Consider the following 22,240-nt stretch of genomic DNA (forward strand, 5'->3'; position numbering starts at 1 on the left):
TCACCTCTTTTGTTCAACTGCGTACTTGAGAAGGTAATACAGGAGTGGCGAAAGACGTTAAAAGAAAGAAGCCTTTACAAACCCGTAAGGATTGGGACAAAGAAAAATGGAGTGGAAATAGATTGCTTAGCGTTCGCTGATGATATAGCCCTTATGGCAGAAAATTTCGAAAGTGCAACAGAACAGATCAATGTGTTGAAGGAAGTAGCAGAACAAACAGGTTTACAAATTTCCTTTCAAAAGACAGAAGTAATGTCAAATATCAAAGATGATACGGCACAACTAAAAACCAAATATGGAATGATAAACCGTGTTAATAAATTTAAATACCTTGGGGAATGGATTCAGCAAAATGGACTTGACAAAGAGGCCATAGCAGCAAGAATCAAGGAAATGGAAGTCACTTTCCAAACCACCCGCAACATTTACAACAAAAAGTGCTTTACCCTGAACACAAAAATTCGTCACTACAACACTGTCATCAAACCAGTATCACTGTATGCATCTGAATGCCTTATCCTGTCCGAGAAATGTTTGCTTGCGGATTTAGAGAGGAAAGAAAGAAAGATCTTACACACCATACTTGGTCCAAACTACAAAAATGGCATCTACATTAGAAAATCCAGGCAAGAAATATACTCTAAGATAGAGAAGATCACGGACACAATGCGTAAAGGCAGAGTTCGCTTCTACGGTCATATACGACGGATGATCGACTCTCGATGGACGAAACGTATCTTCAGTATATTTGACGCAAAACCAAAAACGGCAATGCCATGGTACGTAAATGTCAAGAAAGATCTTAAAGAACTGGGCCTACAAGCAGAATATGCACAAGATCGAAATCTTTTCAGAGCAGCCATCAAGACTTTTGGGACTTTCCGGGACGAAAAACGGGCAACTGGTGCTAAATGGACAGAAGAACGTCGTGCTAAACACAGTGAGCTAATGAATACGATGTGGATCAAGCGAAAGACGAACAAATGCCAGAATGTAAAGTGAGGCTTATCGTGGTCCCTAGTTGGCCGATTAGCGAAGTTGAATGAATGAATTATTATTATTATTATTATTATTATTATTATTATTATTATTATTTCAGCGTCCAGTCTGCGAGCCTCGATTTTCAACTAGCTCCGTGACCGCATTTAGTTTCCATTCTTCTTATCATTAAACACTGAGTGTAAAAGAACGTGTGTGAGCTCTGACGAGTGGAAAGGAGAGCTCCAGCAACCAGAACACCGTCTCCTTTATTAGTTGCGGTCATTGTACGTTGACGCCTTTGCAGATTCCAGCTTCCTGTTGCTACAAGGTCACTGCAGAATTTGTATGAGGTGAAGGACAGCGCTCATCGTTCCGTGTACAATGTCACCGTTCTGCTGCATGGAAAGTTTCAAAAATGAAAATATACATAAATTAACGAGGCAGTTCAGACACTTAAAACTTGGTACCAGACTCCAACAATATCAAAGTGTTCAGAACTCCTCGAGTGGAACATCGAAAGTGGGGCTCAGGAAAAATCCGCGTGAGTACGCAATGTAAACGTTTTTCCAAAGCTTATGAGCTTTAGAGCTTCTGAAAGACCAAATTAATTTCGATGGAAATTTTCGAGATATTAATGAAGTAAGGGGATATATTATACACGTAGACCCTATTCATACCCGACCACGGTGATGATGATGATGATGATGATGAGGGTGATGATCGCTGTTTTAAGGTCATCGGTCTACTAATAAGTGGAGATTTAAAACTGGGTGCACCAACAACATCCCTAGCAAAACAAAAACAATCCAAGAACTCCAACAGGGGACCGAGCTGGGACGTTTGAAAATGCGGAGCTCAAAGGGAAACAGCGTAAGTATTTGTGCACACAAGAGGAGGCTTAAAATCTCCCTGAAAGTGCAAACTAGAGAAATTTTTGATTGTCATACCGCGAGAAATGATACAAGGTACCTTATATAACCAGTCAATTCCAATGGCAATAGCCATTAACTCTTTAAAGACTGGAATGGGTCATGACATGGCCAATAATTTGAACCGTGCGGCATAAGAAGTTGCGATATGATGATGAACACCCGTCGAATTCGGGACTTTTTGATTCTCTTACGCCAATCACGCACTGATCGCGCACGACATCTCGCTCTTCAGGAAAAGGAATTAAATTCGTGCCTTAATGCTTTTCCATCCTCCAATGTTGACATACTTACAGATAATATGTTGTTTAAAATCGCAGTCGGCTACCGTCTTGCTTGCAAGCAATGTCACTCATGTCACTGTGTGCAATAAAGGGACCGAATACACGGCAGTGACTGACAACCACACCGTCGTTATATTCACAGTCGAAACAATGGGGATGTGGTGACCAGAAGACAAAAAACTCGTTTGACACATTGACAAATAATTATCTGCACAGTCTCATTCAACAGAATTCCTGAAGCAGTGGATCGAGCGAGGAAACGCAGCCAGCTTTATGGGCTCCACCGGGTGACATTTGCTATGTCTAAACCTTCATTTGTCCAGTTTTATTTAAGTCACTTAATACTAAACTGTGTACAATAACGAGACTGTAATACTTGAGTTAACCCTCTCTAGATCAGTGGAAGCTATTTACTCTGTATGTTCTCGAAGTATTGTATTATTACATTTTGTGTGGCTGGAATGCTCATCAGACAAGTTTGTTATCACAGTTGTCCGCTGTCTATGTGAAAGGTGGTCAAAGTTTACACATAAGCTGCGCCCGAATTTTGTTGACGTAAAAATGCTAAGAAAAAAAGACCTATAAAATTACCTCAAAATTCTCATATAATGTCCTAAAACTAACAAAAAATGACCTGAAACACCAACTGTTTATTGTTAAAAACTAAATTATATAGTCTTGTAGGTATTCACAAATTCATAATTTATACTTTATGTCAGTTTTCCATTACAATATTTCAGTTCTTTGTTTTGGAATCTTGGTTTTCCTTAGAAACAAAATATGAGAAGATCTGTAGCTCCCAATTGTCCGGACACCAAGACAAATGATCTGTAAAGATAATCGTACTTCAAACTTTCGAGTACGTAGATAGAGAAACTCGTTGGATGATGACTTAAAAGATGGATAAATACTAAAAAAGATCACCAATAAGAAAAACAATTAAAATGACAAAAATAATGACACAAAAAGCGAAGAAATGACTAGCAGGTGGCCCGTCAGCGCATCCCACATGCACTAAATGATGAACGGGTGTTACTGTCTGCACTACCCGTCTAATGTGCGTTAGGCTGCTATAAGCATTACGATTGCTGTGTTCAGCAACGACGAAGACACAGACACAGAGAAACTCTGCACGAGTTTCCAAATATACGTATTTCGCGGAACAGAGTTGCAATTAAGAGCTAATGGATCACTCAAGGCACGTCAAGCAAGTCTTTGCTAGAGTGGAATCTCTGTACGACTATAAATTAATGACTTATTAAACTTTATTTCCTGCGTCGTTGCCGTGTTTACAAATGCTCCCTCTTACAGAACGTGTGTAATAAACTGAGTGCTATTTGTTATTGTTTCACATCCGAAATACAGCACGTTGTAGCGCTCCTTTGTAAACCAGTGATTAGGCAACCCATCCATCATTACTGTATGCGGGACACTTGTAAGTAAGGAGTACGGAGTTGGAGGGCCATTAGCAATGTGTGTGGTGCGCAGTTAAAAGATGACATGCAACCAAAATCACGTACCATCCATCCCAAGAGAGCATAAAGAAGCGTGAGAGTTATGGGGTTCATACTCATTGTTTATGTCTTTCTTTATATAGCATCTAGAATGGGTTAGGTTAGCTATTTAAAGTTGGTTAGTTAGACTATACATCACATCCATGTCACTCTCCCATAATAACTATAATGTCTTAACTTTCTCCAAGATGATCATTACTCCCTGGATGAGTGAATTCCGTTAGTTTCCTCACGGAAATTACTATACAAGTCCATGTAAGAGACGTTTGTGCAATGACATTTTGTAACAAGCACGACTTTTACAATTTGAAATGGAAGATGATTCCTCTCATCATATGAAAATAAGATTGGCAAACTGAACACTTATTTAAGAAAATGGGACATTTGGCGTTCCGACCATCGTTTATTCGGAACGTCTGTTAAGTCCAGTAGAATGTTTTGAAAGTAAGACAACGAATCTGTAATCGGGCTTTTACTGAGGATCAACTCAGGGACTTTTTAAAGACGAAAGATGAGAATTGGGAATGGTTGTGAGGTTGAATGGGAAGAAGGCACTGCCCACGACTAACCTTGTAGACATTATCCTGTTGAGTTAACAATTAGCTAATAGAAACGGTAAGCTCAAGTATCATGTGGGCGCGCGGCTCATCAAAACAAACATAATTGAAAAGAGGCTCGGGTTCTCTCTTGCAGAGCACTCTTTGATTACGAGTTCTTCGTGACTGCTGATGTTACCTCGGCATACTCATTCCATCTTTATTTGTTAGCTACCGAGCCAGTTGTCTGAGCTTGCACTCGGGAAATAGTGGGCTCGAAATTCACTGTCACAGCGCTGAAGATGGCTTTCCGTGGATTCCCACACGGTCACTTGCTGCCCCTGAGTCGGCGTGGCAGCTCAAAACTAACTTCCCAGAAGGAAACCGTAATATCGACAGCAAATGTTAAAACCATGAGTGATTTCACGATTCAAAAGGCTTTCTTTTTCTTCTTCTTCTTCTTAGTCGCTTAATTCATGTCTGAGTGTCGTGATCTCATGGCTGGTGTGCTGCAGCAGTCGCCATTGTCTACGGTCTTCAGGTTTCCCAATTGTCACCCGAGGACGTGCGGGGTCTATGCATCCTCTGGGAGCTTTTCCACACGGCAGTTTCCTTGAACAACTACTGTAGTTTTTCTCTCTTTAATACATGCCCAAAGAACTTGCAGAGTTCTCCTCCTAAAAACAGAGGGAAGTCGATTCGGGATACCATTTTATTAGTCAAATATGTGTCAGTGTACTATTCTGTGTAACATACTCCGCAATTACTGAGTAATATTATCGGTGAATACATTTGCTAACCTTCCCAAGAATACCTGATTAGGTTAAGACGCGGATATATCTGGTGCATGTTTGACTTTAGTTTGTTTAACCTAATTTATTCTACGTCTATGTTTCTATATTTATAGTTGTAGTGTCATCGAGGAAGGATACGGGAACACACCTCGTTATTTTCCCAATATAATTTCAAAAGGCGTAAAGGACTTGAATGTTTTTAAACAGATAGCTATTCGTTGGCTGCTTGCAATATTTACGAAGAAGTAATCTATGCTAAGATGTTTTTTCACAAAACTAGGACCCTGTACCAAAATCTTCGAAACAGTCTGAATATCCTAGAAAATATCCTTTTTTTCTTAAACATTCAGCAGGATTAGTTTATTTTCGGTATCAGTAATGAAGGGCTGCTCCGTGCACGTAGGCGATCTACGAAATAAATGGCTGTGCGCAGTCATTTGTGCAGTTACCCATTTAACATAAGCCAGTTATTTATCGCAGTTGACTGTACTTACAAATCTGGGGCAGCGAAATGAGGGACGGCGCTAGCTTGGTTTAGCAATACCGTCTTTCGATTTTAGTATTGCCTGAATAATTCTGGAAAAAATCTGCATTTCTTAAGAAGACAGTGGTAGAATTTTGGATTCTACGGTTGACATGAAGCAAGTAGAGCTTAGGAAATCCAATTTTGATTCTTAAAAATGGAATTTTATTACCTTTCTTGAAACATTTGTCAGTTGTTTTCTTTTTTTCAAAAATACGGACGGCCGTCTCAAGAGTTGCCAGATGTATGATCGAGGAAATGAACCAGGTTCGTTTTCTACAAGTTGTAAAGTTCCTTTCTTATGTTGACATTGAAAATTAAAATCCACAGCCTGTTTCCAGGCATTCGACCGGGTAAGGAATGGAATCAATGATGTCCCCGTATAGCGGCGAGGATAGGAATTGTGCCGGCTGCCGAACCCTGTCGCACTCCCCTGGGGCGATGATTAATGACTGACAGGAGGAATGAAATGATATTACAGAGTGTTGTTGGAATGGAAGATGACAGAGAAAACCGGAGTACCCGTCTCCGCTTTGTCCACCACAAATCTCACATGGAGTGACCGGGATTTGAACCACGGAACGCAGCGAAGAGAGGCCGGCGCGCTACTCCCTGAGCCATGGAGGCTCTTATGTTGACATTATTCTAAACAATATTCTAAAAAACCATTAACATTTATAGGCTACATATAATGAAACTTTACTTTTTATTGCAGTGTTCATATCGAATCATTCAATTTCAGTATAGTTTTCATTCCTCTGAAACGTTTTTGACATTCTTAACAATTTCGTAAAAAGAATGCATGGCATTGAAGACAACACGAGCTTGCGCTGCGACGGAAATGAACCAGAAGGGTCGAGCGCAAGCTGTCACTCTCTGTGGGCGAGGGCTATAGATTGCGTGCACAGTCTCCCCTAAGAGGTGACTCCACCTATCATATCTGACCTCACTTGGTCAACTCTTGTTGTATTACAGGCCCAGGGAGTCTTTCATTTTCACGTCTTTGGTGGCCCTTGTCTTCCTTTGGTCGGTACCTTCATTTTTTCTTTCTGATTGGTAGTATATAGAGGATGGTTGTCCAGTTGCACGTCCTCTTAGAACAATAATCACCACTACCATGGCGGACACCCACTCACGCCGTCGCTTATGGAAGTAAAATAGAAAGTCCTGCACTAGACCTCTCCGAAGGTAAATAAATAAATAAATAGTGAAAGTACCAGATTACGAGGCAATGTGTGTGTGTTGTGTTCCAGCCGTGTTCGTGCTGTACCCGTACCTGACTATCCACATGAGAGAGCTGGGCATCAGCGTCGAGGAGACGGCCATCATGTCTGCTGTCACGCCGGTAGCATCCATCTTAGTTCCTCCACTGGCCGGCATGGTGGCGGACCGCATAGGGAACTTCCGGGTGAGTCTACTCCATGGTTTTCAATAGGCTCGGCAGACTGAAATGTAATAGCTACTTCTGGCTCGATGAGAAAAGCTGCGGGAAAACTACCTCACTCATTTCCTAGTACGCCTCTTCAGCGATGCCTATGACAGCTGATGCGGGAGCTGCTGAGGATCAAACCAGCCTTCGGGACGAGAACTCAACAAACATCAAATGTAGAAGTTGAATCAAATTTTTAACAGAATAAGGAAGTGGAAAGTGAAACACACAGGGATGGGAGAAATGAACGACTAGAAAGGACGAATTAAATTAAGGGATGGAGGTTGGAAAGTAAGAGAAAGGAAAAGGTGAATGCAAAAATGAAATAATAAGTGGTAAGAAAGAAGAATAAGAGGAAAACGCGATAAAACAAGGAGTGACATAAGATAGAGGAAAACAAGAAAAAATGAAAAATTGACTGAAATGGAAAAAGGAAGACGGAAGGGAAAAACTAAGTTTTTTTTTTTTTTGCTAGTTGCCTTACGTCGCACTGACACAGATAGTTCTTATGGGACAGGGAAGGGCTAGGAGTGGGAAGGAAGCGGCCGTGGCCTTAATTCAGGTACAGCCTCAGCATTTTGCCTGGTGTGAAAATGGGAAACCAGGGAAAACCATTTTCAGGGCTGCCGACAGTGGGGTTCGAACCTACTATCTCCCGAATACTGGATACTGGCCGCACTTAAGCGACTGCAGCTATCGAGCTCGGTAAACTAAGTTAATAAAACAGGATCAAATAAATGATGAGAAGGAATATTCCGGTTTAACAATTAAGAAAGTATATTTTCCAGTTTATATTCAGGTAATTTTTCATGATTTGTGTCAAAGAAGGTAATTTACCCCCTTCTTTTCTGTGCTGTAGCTACGATATAATATGCCCTGCAATATAATAATGCACAAGGGGAGTGTGTATGTGAGGATCTACAAAAGGCAGAAGTATTCAGTCAACAGTATGCAAAGATTGTTGGTTACAAGGAAGCCGAGAAGCAGAAGCATAAGCTAAGCGTGGTCCACAGAAGGACGAAACGAATGTAAATAAATAAATACCGTAAATAAATAAATAAATAAATAAATAAATAAATAAATAAATAAATAAATAAATAAATAAATAAATAAATAAATAAATAAATAAATAAATAAATAAATAAATAAAGCGATGCATCAAAACCGAAACAGAGTCACAAATCGTAGTAACATTCCCCATTCACACAAGTTTCTGAATGTGTGTTGAGTTTGGGTAACCACTTGGATTATACCAATCAGGATTTATTTTCGTATTGCATCTTCATTACAGTGTATATAGGAGGGATGTGATCGTTACGCTAGACTGATTGCATCGGCCTTCTCGTTCTACCACACATGCGCATGGGCAGTGCGGCCCAAAGAGTTGCAATGGAAAGATAGAACAGTGGTGAAAAGTTCATTCTCTGAATAGCCAAATCAAATTCCGTGTGTTTCATTTGTTTTATTAACTATCATTATTATTTAATCTTCTAGTTATTGGTTAAATACTCAAAATAAGCTCCATATTTTCTCGAGTAAATTATCTGAGAATAGACGTGTCGTGTGCTCTTAAAATTCATTTGTGTTATGATTTCTCCATCTTACAACGAAGTTGTTTTGTGATTCCGCGATCCAGGATGTGCAAGGTTACACCCATCCTATGAATTAAGAACAAATGTCGTCTTAGGGTAGGTGCACTCTTCTGCGCAGTTTCTTCTCGTTTTTCTGTGCAGCAGATAGCTCCTATAATTATTTCGACAGTAAGAGAATAAAAGAGAGGAGCTGACTGGAAACTGAAGCATTCATAAGGGGAATCCCAGACGCGGATCAGCTGAAACTGGGAAGCAGTAATAATTTATTGCAATCCATTTTTTTTGCATTCATTTATCCTTGATACGTCCTACTCCATGGCTAAATGGTTAGCGTGCTGGCCTTTGATCACAGGGGTCCCGGGTTCGATTTCCGGCAGGCTCGGGAATTTTAACCATCATTGATTAATTTCGCTAGCACAGGGGGGTGGGTGTAAGTGTTGTCTTTATCATCATTTCATCCTTATCAGGACGCGCAGGTCGCCTACCGGAGTCAAATCAAAACACCTGCACCTGGCGAGCCGACCATGTCCTCGAACACTCCCGGCACTAAAAGCCATACGCCATTTCATTTTTTTTTTTTCATCCTTGATACAATACTTTGTCTTCTATACTACATTCAACCCAACATATGGCACACAAAGGCACATGTACCCTACCCTTCATTGTTTTTGTTTCTCCACATGTTGCTGTTCTTCGCGGTGGAATACACTCTTTGTTTAATAATTTAACAATAGCATGGAATTCTTTCTCTATTTTGTTTCATATTTATAACCCAGAAGATATTATGCGTCTGAATCCCTACATACTCTCAAACGTTAGGCCTCTTCCATTATTTCTCCACAGAATGAACAACAATTTTCGTCAGCTTTCTCTCTTTGACCACATAAAGGGAACGACAAGAGATATGGAAAACAGGCTGAAAGGAGAGATAACGTTAGAAAGGTAGGGACAGATTGTTGATGTCTATATTGACGTAGTTAAAATTTAAAACTATTCGCAGACATTAATAGTGACATAGAATGAATACATTCGGCCCAAAAGGGTAAATTCATGAATGTTTTCGAAAATTTATAAATATATCTTGCACAGAAAAATAAAATTTTGAATCAAGTTTAAATGAAAAATTTACAAATGAAAAGCCATTATATAGACTAGCGTTTAATCGTGTAGGGAAGAAAAGGGCCAAAAGAAGAAGAAAAATATAAGATTTGAAGATTTTAAGATGTGATTCTCATTTAACAAGATATGAATACTTTATGTGACAGTAATTTCCTAATGTGCCACTAATATTTGTTTATTCATTGATATAAATTGTGATATAATAGTTCTTTAAATTTAGGCTAAACAAATGGATATTGTTTTATTGGTTTTTATTCTTTGATGATCACTGATGAAGTGAATGTTCTCGAAAGATGTTCGATGAATAGGTAGTTTCAATAATAATAATAATAATAATAATAATAATAATAATAATAATAATAATAATAATAATAATAATAATAATAATAATAAGTCTATTGCGAGAATAGTAAATACAGTATATATTATGGTCAAGTTTATCAACAGTTTGATCTTAGCTAAATAAAACTCTGAGTTTGTCTGTACACTTTAAATGCTTTGCGTTGTTATTCGTTTTATCTCGCAGTAAGTATACGACAGTCGAAAGAAGGTTCAGCTTTTTGTTTGTTTATTACGACGTCAAGGGAAATATGCCTGAACAGAATGTGTCGAAACCTGGCATTTAAGTGCAGGGATAACCGACTTGTGCATTAAGTTCTATATCATTTGATTGGTGTACAGTGTCGTAGCAATATTGACGGATCAAAAGAATAAATTTCAAAATTCTAAAAGTTGTAAATAATATATAAGTTGTGCAAAATATAATTTCTGATCTCTTATGTTTGGTGCGGTTTTTTTTTTTGTTTTTTTTTTGCTTTACGTTGCACTGACACAGATAGGTATGATGGCGACGATGGGACAGGAATGGGAAGCAAGCGGTCGTGGCCTTAATTAAAGTACAGCCCCAGCATTTGCCTGGTGTGAAAATGGGAAACGATGAAGAACTATATCTTCAGTTGGACGCTCGGCTCAAGATTGTATGAGCGGGGAGGTTTTTATAGTTTACTCAGACATTATTCAACCCACAGATATAACATTTGCTGAGGGTATCCACAGGGTACACGAACATGCGCTCATTCCTTTCCTTTTGAACGACTACACACATTTAATAACAATAAACGCCATGTTGCAAGAGCCTTTGGTTTACCAAGCGATCGCTGCTCCTGCACATTACGAACTGACGCTTGGTCAGCACGACGAATCCTCTGGTCCATTACTCTTGATTTTCTAGACCCGGGCCGCTACCTCACGATCAGGTAGCTCCCGAGTGGGCCTGGAACCAACCATCAGACCCAGGTAAAAATCTCTGAACTCGCCGGTAATCGAACTCGGCCCTTCTTTTGACAGGTAGGCATGCTATCCTTCGGGCACGGCGCAGCTTTCATATACCATTCCACCCGTATTACTGGGACAATGTAATTAGAAATTGAGAAATGAATATGAGCTCAAAACGATGCATAGTGTAGTGGTGAGCATTGCATACTCCGACATGATGCAAGGAAGCTGTACTGGCGATAAAAAGTCGCCACTCGCCAGAAAGGGAAAGGAGAATATGTCTGTGTGTCTAAGTTTGTCAATAAGACGTTCATTTGTTAAACAATGTTGTGAGAGAGATCTGTGGCCCACACCGTTACGCTTTCCACTCGGTAATTACAGGGTACAAGAAACATAGCGAAACACCTTAGAGTAGTCTTATATAACAGACTGGTTCATCGGACATCTGCTGTTGCACGAAGTATTGATGGATGGCCATGACTGTGAGACATATTATCAAAGAGGAGCCTTAGAGTACAGATGGTCGTAGTGATCTTGCAGGCTGTGATGTGAAGTACTGATGGATGGCCTTGACTGAGAGACATATTATCAAAGAGGGGCGTTAGAATACAGATGGCCGACGTGATCTTGCAGGCTGTGATGTGAAGTATTGATGGATGGCCTTGACTGAGGGACATATTATCAAAGAGAGACATTAGAGTACAGATGGTCGAAGTGATCTTGCAGGCTGTGATGTGAAGTACTGATGGATGGCCTTGACGGAGAGACATATTATCAAAGAGGGGCGTTAGAGTACAGAATGTCGTAGTGATCTTGCAGGCTGTGATGTGAAGTACTGATGGATGGCCTTGACTGAGGGACATATTATCAAAGAGAGACATTAGAGTACAGATGGTCGAAGTGATCTTGCAGGCTGTGATGTGAAGTACTGATGGATGGCCTTGACTGAGAGACATATTATCAAAGAGGAGCGTTAGAGTACAGATGGTCGTAGTGATCTTGCAGGCTGTGATGTGAAGTATTGATGGATGGCCTTGACTGAGAGACATATTATCAAAGAGAGACATTAGAGTACAGATGGTCGAAGTGATCTTGCAGGCTGTGATGTGAAGTATTGATGGATGGCCTTGACTGAGAGACATATTATCAAAGAGAGACATTAGAGTACAGATGGTCGATGTGATCTTGCAGGCTGTGATGTGAAGTATTGATGAATGGCCTTGACTGAGAGACATATTATCAAAGTTGGCCTTAGAGTACAGATGGTCGAAGTGATCTTGCAGGCTGTGATGTGAAGTACTGATGGATGGCCTTGACTGAGAGACATATTATCAAAGAGAGATATTAGAGTACAGATGGTCGTAGTGATCTTGCAGGCTGTGATGTGAAGTACTGATGGATGGCCTTGACTGAGAGACATATTATCAAAGAGAGATATTAGAGTACAGATGGTCGTAGTGATCTTGCAGGCTGTGATGTGAAGTACTGATGGATGGCCTTGACTGAGAGACATATTATCAAAGAGAGATATTAGAGTACAGATGGTCGTAGTGATCTTGCAGGCTGTGATGTGAAGTACTGATGGATGGCCTTGACTGAGAGACATATTATCAAAGAGAGATATTAGAGTACAGATGGTCGTAGTGATCTTGCAGGCTGTGATGTGAAGTACTGATGGATGGCCTTGACTGAGAGACATATTATCAAAGAGGAGCGTTAGAGTACAGATGGTCGATGTGATCTTGCAGGCTGTGATGTGAAGTATTGATGAATGGCCTTGACTGAGGGACATATTATCAAAGTTGGCGTTAGAGTACAGATGGCCGATGTGATCTTGCAGGCTGTGATGTGAAGTACTGATGGATGGCCATTACAGAGACACATCAAACAGGCCTCATCTCACCATACTCTAGAGAGCTAATTATTTCATTCCTCGTAGGCTAAAGTCATTTTCTCCTTTCCATTTTCAGTTATTGAAAGACGTATTTGATTTCCCAAAGCGAAATTTGACAGCAGTTCTGTTAATTTCACCACTAATGGCATCTAGCGGAGATGAATGTAACGTTACTGTCGATGAAATGTATAGGTCTAGGACCCTGCAATCTATCTCACTGATGTTAGAGAATTTGGGACATAAGTCTTTAGCACCCCCACCGTTTTAACATTCCTTCTTCCGAATTTTGATTTCGAAAATTGTTTGGTAGCAATTCTTGTCGTCTACTGAGTCTGTCCAGGTAATAGAGATCACCACACTCCTTCGAGTGATCTCGTTTTGATTACTACAGTTACACTTGTCTTCACGTCGCACCGACACAGACAGCTGATGGGACAGGAGAGGCCTACGAGTGGGAGGGAAGCGGCCGTGGCCTTAATTAAGGTACAGCTCCAGCATTTGTCCTGTGTGAAAATGGGAAACCACCGAAAAGCATCTTCAGGCCTGCCGACAGTGGGGTTCAAACCCACAATATCCCGGATGCAAGCTCACCACTGCGCGCCCCTAACCGCACGGCCAACTCGCCCGGTGATAGTCATTTTCCTCTTGATGAGTAGCTGATGACCTTGCAGTTTTGTATCTTATAAAAACAAACACAACAGTAGTCATTTCGTTGCCATGGCAACTGAACAACATTTCCAAGACAGCTTTGCTCGTCCTTGAAGGATTTATGACCGAGTGCATCAAGCTCGTTTAAAAAGCAGCTAACCACAGATTACTTAATATATCTGTTTAAGTTGTAAGCTTTGTTTAAAAAGTGTTCGGTTCGCCAGCAGCAGCAGTTGCAGTTCTGTCCCTGCCACATACAGTAACCTTTACTTTTCTTAAATATCTGCATTATTGCCACAAGCATCAAATAAAGCAGTTTATAAGGAAATTGAACCGATATTGAACACGATTAGGAAAGAACACACAGCATGTCATTCTTTGGGCATCTTATAAGAAGTAGCAGAAGAATGATGGAACAGCCAGACGAACGTTAAACAGATTACGGAAATTGAGGATGATATTAAAGAACTAAAAATGAGAGTAGACGATTTTCAAAACAAAAGTGACACTTGAAGACACAGACCAGGCTACAGACCAAGGAAGGCAACATCTCCCAGGATAAGGGAATCAAGACATATTTTGAATAATTGACTAGAGTGGTCCATAAAATGTAGAACAAATAAATAATGTGCACGGGTACTGCTAATTGGTACAGGTAACGAATCTGGAATGGAATTTGTTTCATAAGGTCTACGGTTGCAGGATGCTGGTTCGCACCCCTGGTACTTAGAATGTCATCCGACTGAACGGAATTGTGGAATGTAGACTGAAAGGGGAGGGAACGATAACGTGAGAGAAGCAAAATAGAATGTGACGTGACAGGACAGGGCGTCACTGTCCCTGCCCAAAGTGACCGGACATGTCAGCGAGACACACTTAACAATGGGCGTATGAGTGACCATGACTCGGCTTGATTGACTGACCAGGCCGGGGATTTGCACTTCACTCAATAGAGACAAAGTCGAGAAGGTCAGTCCCCCTTCTGCTGCCATTGTACTCGTACAAAATATTTACAGACAATGAATTGAGTTTCTATTCAAGTTGCTTGAACAGTCTGGCTCTAAAACGAAATCGGCTTTTGAATTCTTGAACATAATACGAAGTGTTGACTTTAGAGGTTGTACTTCGTTCTTCCACTCCACGCCCTGGTTGTTTTAAACATAATGATTGATCCGTTCCTCTTGATCGTTAATTTCAATCCTTATGACCAAGCCGTGAGCCTGCATTGGGGAGATTATAGGTTCGGACCGCACCACTGACAGCCTTCTGTCCAACCAGGGGAACAGCTGGTACTGTATCTTAACTAAGAGCACAGTCTCTTCCTTCCCATCACCACCGTGAGACCTGTCTGTCTAGTAAATAGCAGTTCATTCCATGGACTGAATGACAGTAATTCTCGACTGGCCTTTCCTTTTCATTTCCAAACAGGTGTTGCGGCCTCTGAAGTTCTTTCGCTCAAGCACGCCTTCCACGATGTTATGCCTTTGCTGGCGGGACCTAGTGTTTGCACTGCACTATGCTTTCTGGTATGGGCTCAGTCTCATCCTTGGCTTTGACTGAGGTATGAGTGATGCTAGTAATGCCAGTCACGGCTATGAATGGTGTGAAAATGTTGCTCATAGGGTCGGGCTTGGCAGACTGATGCCTAGGTCATCTATGAGGATCCAACCAGCCTTCGGGCTGAGGACCGAACATACACATACTGTAATATGTGCTCTCTCAGTTTTATTCTTCTTAGTTACCGCAGAGGTTCTGTCCTTTAGCTCCTAGCACCTCTAATCGCCTTCTCTCTGCCTAGGATTCGTAGCCATGCTTCACACGATGTAATGTAAATTGATCGTCTTTATATTAAAATATCATTGCTGCAGTGTTACGCTTAATTTTTAAACAGAACCAATTAATATTGAAATAACGTGTGGCTGCATGAGCTTGGCGGTGGTCTCCCGGTCCTCGTGTCCTGTGGACGTGGGGTTTTGTCGGAGCGCTGTTTAAAGAACTCCCTGTATGTTGTTTTTCAGGGAAAGCACGCAAAAGTTAAAGAGGAAATAGAGGGCGCTCTGCTCAACAGGGAACCTATGGTTTGAAAGGTCCGCTTGAGGATGAAAATGAAAATGAAAACCTACAACCTGTTTTCCAGTCATTGACCGGGTCAGGGATGGAATGAATGAAGCAGAGATAGGCTATTAGTACGATGGAGTCGCCACTCCTAAAGTGATTTATTAATGACTGATAGATGCTATGAAATGAGAATGGAGAGTGTTGCTGGAATGAAAGATGACAGGGAAAACCGGAGTACCTAGAGAAAAACCTGTCCCGCCTCCGCTTTGTCCAGCACAAATCTCACATAGAGTGACCGCGATTTGAACCACGGTATCCAGCGGTGAGAGGCCGGCGCGCTGCCGTCTGAGCCACGGAGGCTCCCCGCTTGAAGATATACTTGCTTAAATCTGTTCACAATTATTATTGTTTTCCGAATCATTAACAACCAATTTCTATATATTACGGTACTTACAATTAGTTTTAGAGTATTTACAGTATTACTATTTAGACTGAAAAGGTAGAAACTTAAGTTGTATGTAAACGCTGTAGAGCAGCCAGTACAAAACTTGGGGAGCGTGCTCATAGGATTGCTTAAACATGACTTCATGGAGCTCTCTGCTTTATTGGAGTGGAACTATGACATCGTCATGGAGCGACACAACCAGATGGACATAAATAAGTATTATAAGATGATATTAAGTTACTAAGAGAAATGGAACTGAGAAAAATTTCATGTATACGAGAGACAAGCACCATGATGAAGAATATTGTAGACCGCAAGGTAGAAGGGAAGAAGGGGAGAGGCAGACCTCGTAGATCCTATCTGAATGAAGAATGGATGTAAGAAATCATCATCATCATCATCCTCATCATAGGATGTCCTGCCATCCGACAGGTCCAATCATGGCCGTGACCTCGATATCTCTTGATCTTGTGCCCTTTTCTTCACTTCTACATAATCTTCCTTTCTTTTTCTAACGCTGTCTAATAACTGACATCGTCTCCTTCCCCTTCCTCGTTTTCCTTTTATCATCCATTCAACTGCCACATTAAATACGACACTTTACGATATACAGGAATGGTAAGGAAGACGGGTAAGTTTTTCACTGACAAAGCTGAGTTAATGTACCGTTTTGTTCCTCAGAGCAGTTGTTCAAAATGACGAGCACCAGCTGCAGTGTAAGCTTGGTTACGACAATAACTCTAAATTATATATAAACTGAAGATAAATTAATGCCTTTTGGCTGTAAATAATCCAACATGTTTAATAATAATAATAATGTTATTTGTTTTACGTCCCACTAACTACTCTTTTACGGTTTTCGGAGACGCCGAGGTGCCGGAATTTAGTCCCGCAGGAGTTCTTTTACGTGCCAGTAAATCTACCGACACGAGGCTGACGTATTTGAGCACCTTCAAATACCACCGGACTGAGCCAGGATCGAACCTGCCAAGTTGGGGTTAGAAAACCAGCGCCTTAACCGTCTGAACCACTCAGCCAACATGTTTAAGCTGGCTTCTCAGATATCTACGGTCCCTATCCCAGTTTTCTATTTATTGTTTAATTGTTGTACCTCAAGTGAATCATCCTGTTTCAGATCCTGATGGCCATCTTTTCGGCTCTGGGCGGAGCCGCCTCGCTACTTCTGCTCATAGTACCTGTGGGTAGGGTGACAGTGCCCTACCCCGACAACGTCCACCTTCATCTGAACTGTGGAACAGCGCAACACGTCGCCATGTCTCAAGACTTCCCGTGCACCTTCCAGCCGCAACTCACCAAGCCCGAAGGAGCTCGAGTAAGTATTCAGTCTACCACTTCCCTTCCCTTGGCTACAATCTCCATCCGAACTTCCTAGATGAATTCTTCCCCTCTGGCTAAGAGGTGACCGCCAGGGGCTCGAAAGTTGAGAACGTGGGTTGCCAAGTCGTTCAATTCAGTTCGACTGGCAACCAAGGACCCTGAAGATCGTACAGCGACTTCAAAATTTGCCTCCAGTTTGCAACAAGTTTTCGCGGACCTCATCTCGAAGGTATTTCGACAAGCTAACTTCCCATCGTTTACTGGGTTCTTTCAGGTCTTCCCAGCAGGATTGCTTTGGTCCAGGTCGAATCGACACACGGGGCACATGTCCTTCTAGCTTCCACTCGTTGTACAAGGTTGGATTGCTTCAACAAATCATACATTCTTCCTGCGTCTGCAGCCAACAAACTCTCCGTTCTCGGGGTCTCTACTCGATACAGTAAAGCAGGAACGACTATGGCAATGCACTAGACGTCATGATCTGCTCCTAGCTGCATTTAGTTGTGGACTCGGTTACAACGTGCTGACTGGTCTCAATGTTGAGGTTGTTATGATTGTTGAACCGGGTACCCAAGTAGCTGAAGTTCTATACCCTGCAAAGGCTCCATTCCTAAACTTGTAGCGGCGGATACTGAGCACCTACTCTGCATACATTTTCAGTCCCACTTTCCTAGCCTTACAAGCCAAATTTTTGACGGTCTGCACTACCTATTGTTTCGGTTGCGCCATGGCTGCAATGAGAACAGCGTTCAGGTTTGTCCGTTGTTCCACTAACTGTACCAGTCTCCTCGCTTTCAGCTATGATCACAAAGTTATTTACAAAAAAGATACAAACGCTGAAAGCTAGAAAGACCGCTCAGACTCATACGATTTCTGGGTATGTACTAAAGACAATGGGTTGGGATATACAGTAGTATATGAAATATCTGAAATATTGATTTGATTTGTGTGAATGGAATGGAATGGGAAGTTGGTAGAGTAGCCGCAATGTGCAAAGGAGAGCGGATAATCGCAGGCCAGTCAGCTTGGTATGTGTTTTTTGTAAGCTCTAGGAAAGGATTCTTTCTGATTATAGGAGACACGTTTGCAGAATTACTAACTGGTTTGATAGAAAGCAGTTCGTGTTTCGGAAGGATTGTTCCAGTGAAGGATTGCAGCAAGATATAGCAGGAGGTCTGTATCGCGATTGACGTTCGATAAGACAGATCATGGGAGATTACTGAAGAAAAGGAGGGCTATTGGATTTCATAAAAGAGTGACTAAATTTCTAGAAAATAGAACTCAGAGAATTAGAGTAGGTGAAGTTGGGGGTTCCCGGAGGGCAGCATTATTGGACCTTTATGTTATCTTATACATATAAATGACATGAGTAAAGAAGTGGCTGTATAGAGTAGTAAATTTTTCAGGATTGTGGGAGACCTTGATAATGTTGTTCACAAAGAGGACAAGTTGATGGGGTGAAATGATGTTTCGTCTTGTTTACAGGTAGATCTGAGCTTCGAGACGTGCGGGTTCGAGTGCCCAGCACTTAACATGTCGGGAACTTACGGCTACGACGTGAGGCTGTCTGGAGACAACGACACTGATATCTACAGCTTCCAGAGTGAAGTGAGCCAGCTGACTGCGGGCAGGTGAGTCTCCTCTCCATAGTGGTGAGTGTAAGAAACGCACAATATCATCGTTCCTAAAACAGCATCGTCAGGGGGGACTTCGTAGAGTTTTGTACAGCATAGGCACTGTAATGTCTTTTGATAACACAGTATAGATATGAGATTTGGCTACACCAGCTTAGGGAGGATGTAGTGACAAAGAAGACATTTGTGAACAGACAACGATGGCAAGGACTCGTTGAACAGCGCCCTAGCCGGCACGCTAAAGAGATTCTATGATGATGATGATGATGATGATGATGATGATGATGAAGGATGTCGCGAATACCATGGACAGGCAGGCGAGGAAATGATTCTGTCATCCAGGAAGTTGCAATGCCATGTTGTGTACCACAAAGAATGACTGTATGGAAAATCTAATTGTCCAAGGAAATTTTTACAACAAAATGACAGGAGGACGGGTCGCAAAAAGAAAGATTGATCAAATAAGAAAAATCACTAACTACTGTTCAGAAGACGCCAGATTGTACATAGTGGCATCAAATTATGAGGGCACGGTACTCAGTCATGAGTATAACGTCCAGAGAGGGAGAGTAATATAAAAATGAATGAAGTATGAAGTAATTCAAATTGATGTAGGCTAAAGCATAACTTAAAAAAAGAACACGTTTTCATTGATGAATACTAAGAATAAAATAAAGAAAATTAACTTCACTGTTGTTCATGCTGAAGAAAACCCTAGAAGATAGCTCAACAGTTTGTTCTATCACTTACAATCAAACTTATTTACTGGAACATCTTTCAGCGCCTATAATATTGGTGGGGCCCAGACATATTACACAGCTTCTTGGGCAAACTCTCGGTGCAACTATGTAATTCAAGGGGGACCAGACTGATTGGCTTTAACTATCAACAAGAAAGATATTTTAAAACATAAAAATTGACATGAAAAATTAATCTGTTTCACATCGTACTATGAATTTTCACGAAATTTATCTCGTTTACCGATTACCTCAGTGGTTTACTAATGGCTTTCTACCTAGAAGGCTCAGGTTCGAATCCTGAATTGATAATTTCATCCCAAAACTCACACGGTGACAGGCATCCGTCCACAATCAAGGTGAGCCTCGGTACTTCAACGACCCCAGGAATAGCTGGAGTGATCTGAAGAAAGATTTTGTCCGGATTCCTGGCGCACTGGCTTTGGGTTCGTGCCGGCCACTGTATGGTTAATGTCCTTGTCTCGGGAACTGGGTGTTTGTGTTCCACAGCACAGAAACACGCAATAGTGAGTGCATTCCTCAACGTAGGGTCACCAGGTGAACATCAAGTGCCGAACAAAAGGCCAGGAAAAAGATTATCTTTCCTTGACAAAGGCATCTGTAGTTGTGAGAAATAAAAATACCGAAGTACAGAAGCATTTCGCCCAATATTTATCTAGCTTCAGTTCTTTAAATCAATGCCTGTTTCAGTATTATTCGTGTGCAACTTCATCACACGTACTCCCTCAGTGGACCAGTGGTAGAGTGTCGGACCAATGATCCCAACGGCAGAGGTAGTCGGTAGAGTGGAAAAAGTCCGCTCGACACTGCATGTCGTAAAAGATCTCTGGTGACACATTTGATGTTTACCTGACAACATTCATTAAAACTCAGCCGTAGACGCCCAAGAGAGTTTCAGTTTACTCTGCCATCTAGTGGGCCTAGAGCAAAACGGAACGTCGGAATTGACGAGCAGACAGCCAGATGGCGCTTACATGGCGATACGATTATTATTATTACCCCTAATGTTATAGACATTACAGATGTTGACTGCTGTTATCTTAGCTTATGTGAGTAATAAACAAGTTTCAAGTTAGAGTTTGCACTCTTTCTTTCTGTCTACCTACTATGTCTAACTTAATAACCAAATGACGTTTAACTATTATTATTTATACGCAGGGTGTTCTTTCCCGCCCCTGGCCTCTACAACCTGAGTTGCGGCGACGCGGACTGCTCACAGCTACTCCAGACTCGACTGGTACCCGGCGGGGAGGGCAGTCTCCAGGCCATGTCATCTCTTAACAGCAGCACTCCGGGGAACTTCTCCTGTCCGGACACATTCAACCAGGTATGAACAACTCTCAATCCACCATAAATAGCTCGCTATCCCACTAGGGTGAGGGAAAAGCGGTAGAAAAAAACATTTACATTCTACTGATCATAATCCAATCGGGAGGGAAGGAGGAAACTTTTCTTGCCAAGACACAAACAGGCTCACCTGTTCCTCTGGTCAGAGACACTTAGGCCCAATGCCTATGACTGGGGTCACTTGGCCTGGAGGCAACATGTGCCGCTCACCGGCTGCCTGGACCTGGGTACACCGCATTTTAGAAGTCGCCCTCTTTCTGTTTAACGATCCTGAATTACAGGATGAACCGATACTTGTCTCCTATTTTTCTTTTTGCCTGTCAGAAGTGGTAAGCGGCAATATCGGGTTCCATCATTTTACTGAGAGTAATATATTGTCCATTCAGTCGCTCCCTAGAGTACTCGACCCATCGTGTATGTGTGGTCTCTCGTGCTGTATATAGAAGGCTTCAGATTAACAGCAGTTGGAGCTCTGTCTTCGAAACGTGGACGGGCCGGTCTCCACCGTCGCCTGCTCTGATAATGGTTTTCCCTGGTTTTCCATTCTCTTGCACTAAGGCGAACGCCACGGCTGCACCCGCCTCACCTTCTCCAAATCAGGGTACTACATCTCCTAGCCTGAGAGAAGCCTGTCGTAGAACGAGTAGTAACAGAGAACTTTGTCTTGTCCCAGGAGGTGACGGTGTCTGTTGACGGAGGTCCCCCGCTGTCGTCCTGTGCTCCTCGCTGTGTGTTCAGCGCCCCTCGCAAGCAGGTCTGCTCGCAGCTCTCCTACCAGAAGGAGCTGGACTCTACCCTCACGTTCTGGGCCTACCTCAGTGTTCGAGTTCTCATCGGGATGATCGGCTCCACGGCCTTCGCCATGTTCGAGGGCGCGGTGATCGCTATCCTGAGAGAGCACAAGGCGGACTACGGCCTGCAGAGGATCTACGCTACCATTGGAGGAATGATCAGCTCCCCGCTGTCCGGCATGCTCATTGACTACGCCAGCCAAGGCAAGAGCTACACGGATTTCAGGTATTATTTGTCATGTTACCCGAACGGTGAATCTTTTTACAGTCTGATCCAATAATTCTATTTACACACACACACACGGTCCCCACTGCAGCCAGGTTCTCACGTACATCCACCTGACACTGACA

At 42.0% G+C, this 22,240-nt stretch overlaps 1 protein-coding gene across 2 annotated transcripts in view; it reads left to right on the top strand.

Moving 5' to 3' along the window:
- The window catches only part of LOC136882426 (major facilitator superfamily domain-containing protein 6), a 130,268-nt gene that overhangs the window by 98,706 nt on the left and 9,322 nt on the right, over window positions 1-22,240 (top strand). Inside the window, exons 1-6 of one of the 2 annotated variants that reach the window (XM_068229554.1) lie at window positions 1,536-1,851; window positions 6,815-6,969; window positions 17,157-17,354; window positions 18,845-18,990; window positions 20,910-21,078; window positions 21,772-22,115. In XM_068229554.1, coding sequence (XP_068085655.1) covers window positions 6,850-6,969; window positions 17,157-17,354; window positions 18,845-18,990; window positions 20,910-21,078; window positions 21,772-22,115 — 977 coding nt within the window. In that variant the 5' untranslated portion in view covers window positions 1,536-1,851; window positions 6,815-6,849. Of the gene's footprint in view, window positions 1-1,535; window positions 1,852-6,814; window positions 6,970-17,156; window positions 17,355-18,844; window positions 18,991-20,909; window positions 21,079-21,771; window positions 22,116-22,240 lie in introns of those variants that run through there. The other variant, XM_067155070.2, reaches the window with a different exon arrangement.

This window comes from Anabrus simplex, chromosome 10 (genome assembly GCF_040414725.1).
Source record: "Anabrus simplex isolate iqAnaSimp1 chromosome 10, ASM4041472v1, whole genome shotgun sequence".
Classification (NCBI taxonomy): Eukaryota; Metazoa; Arthropoda; class Insecta; order Orthoptera; family Tettigoniidae; genus Anabrus; species Anabrus simplex.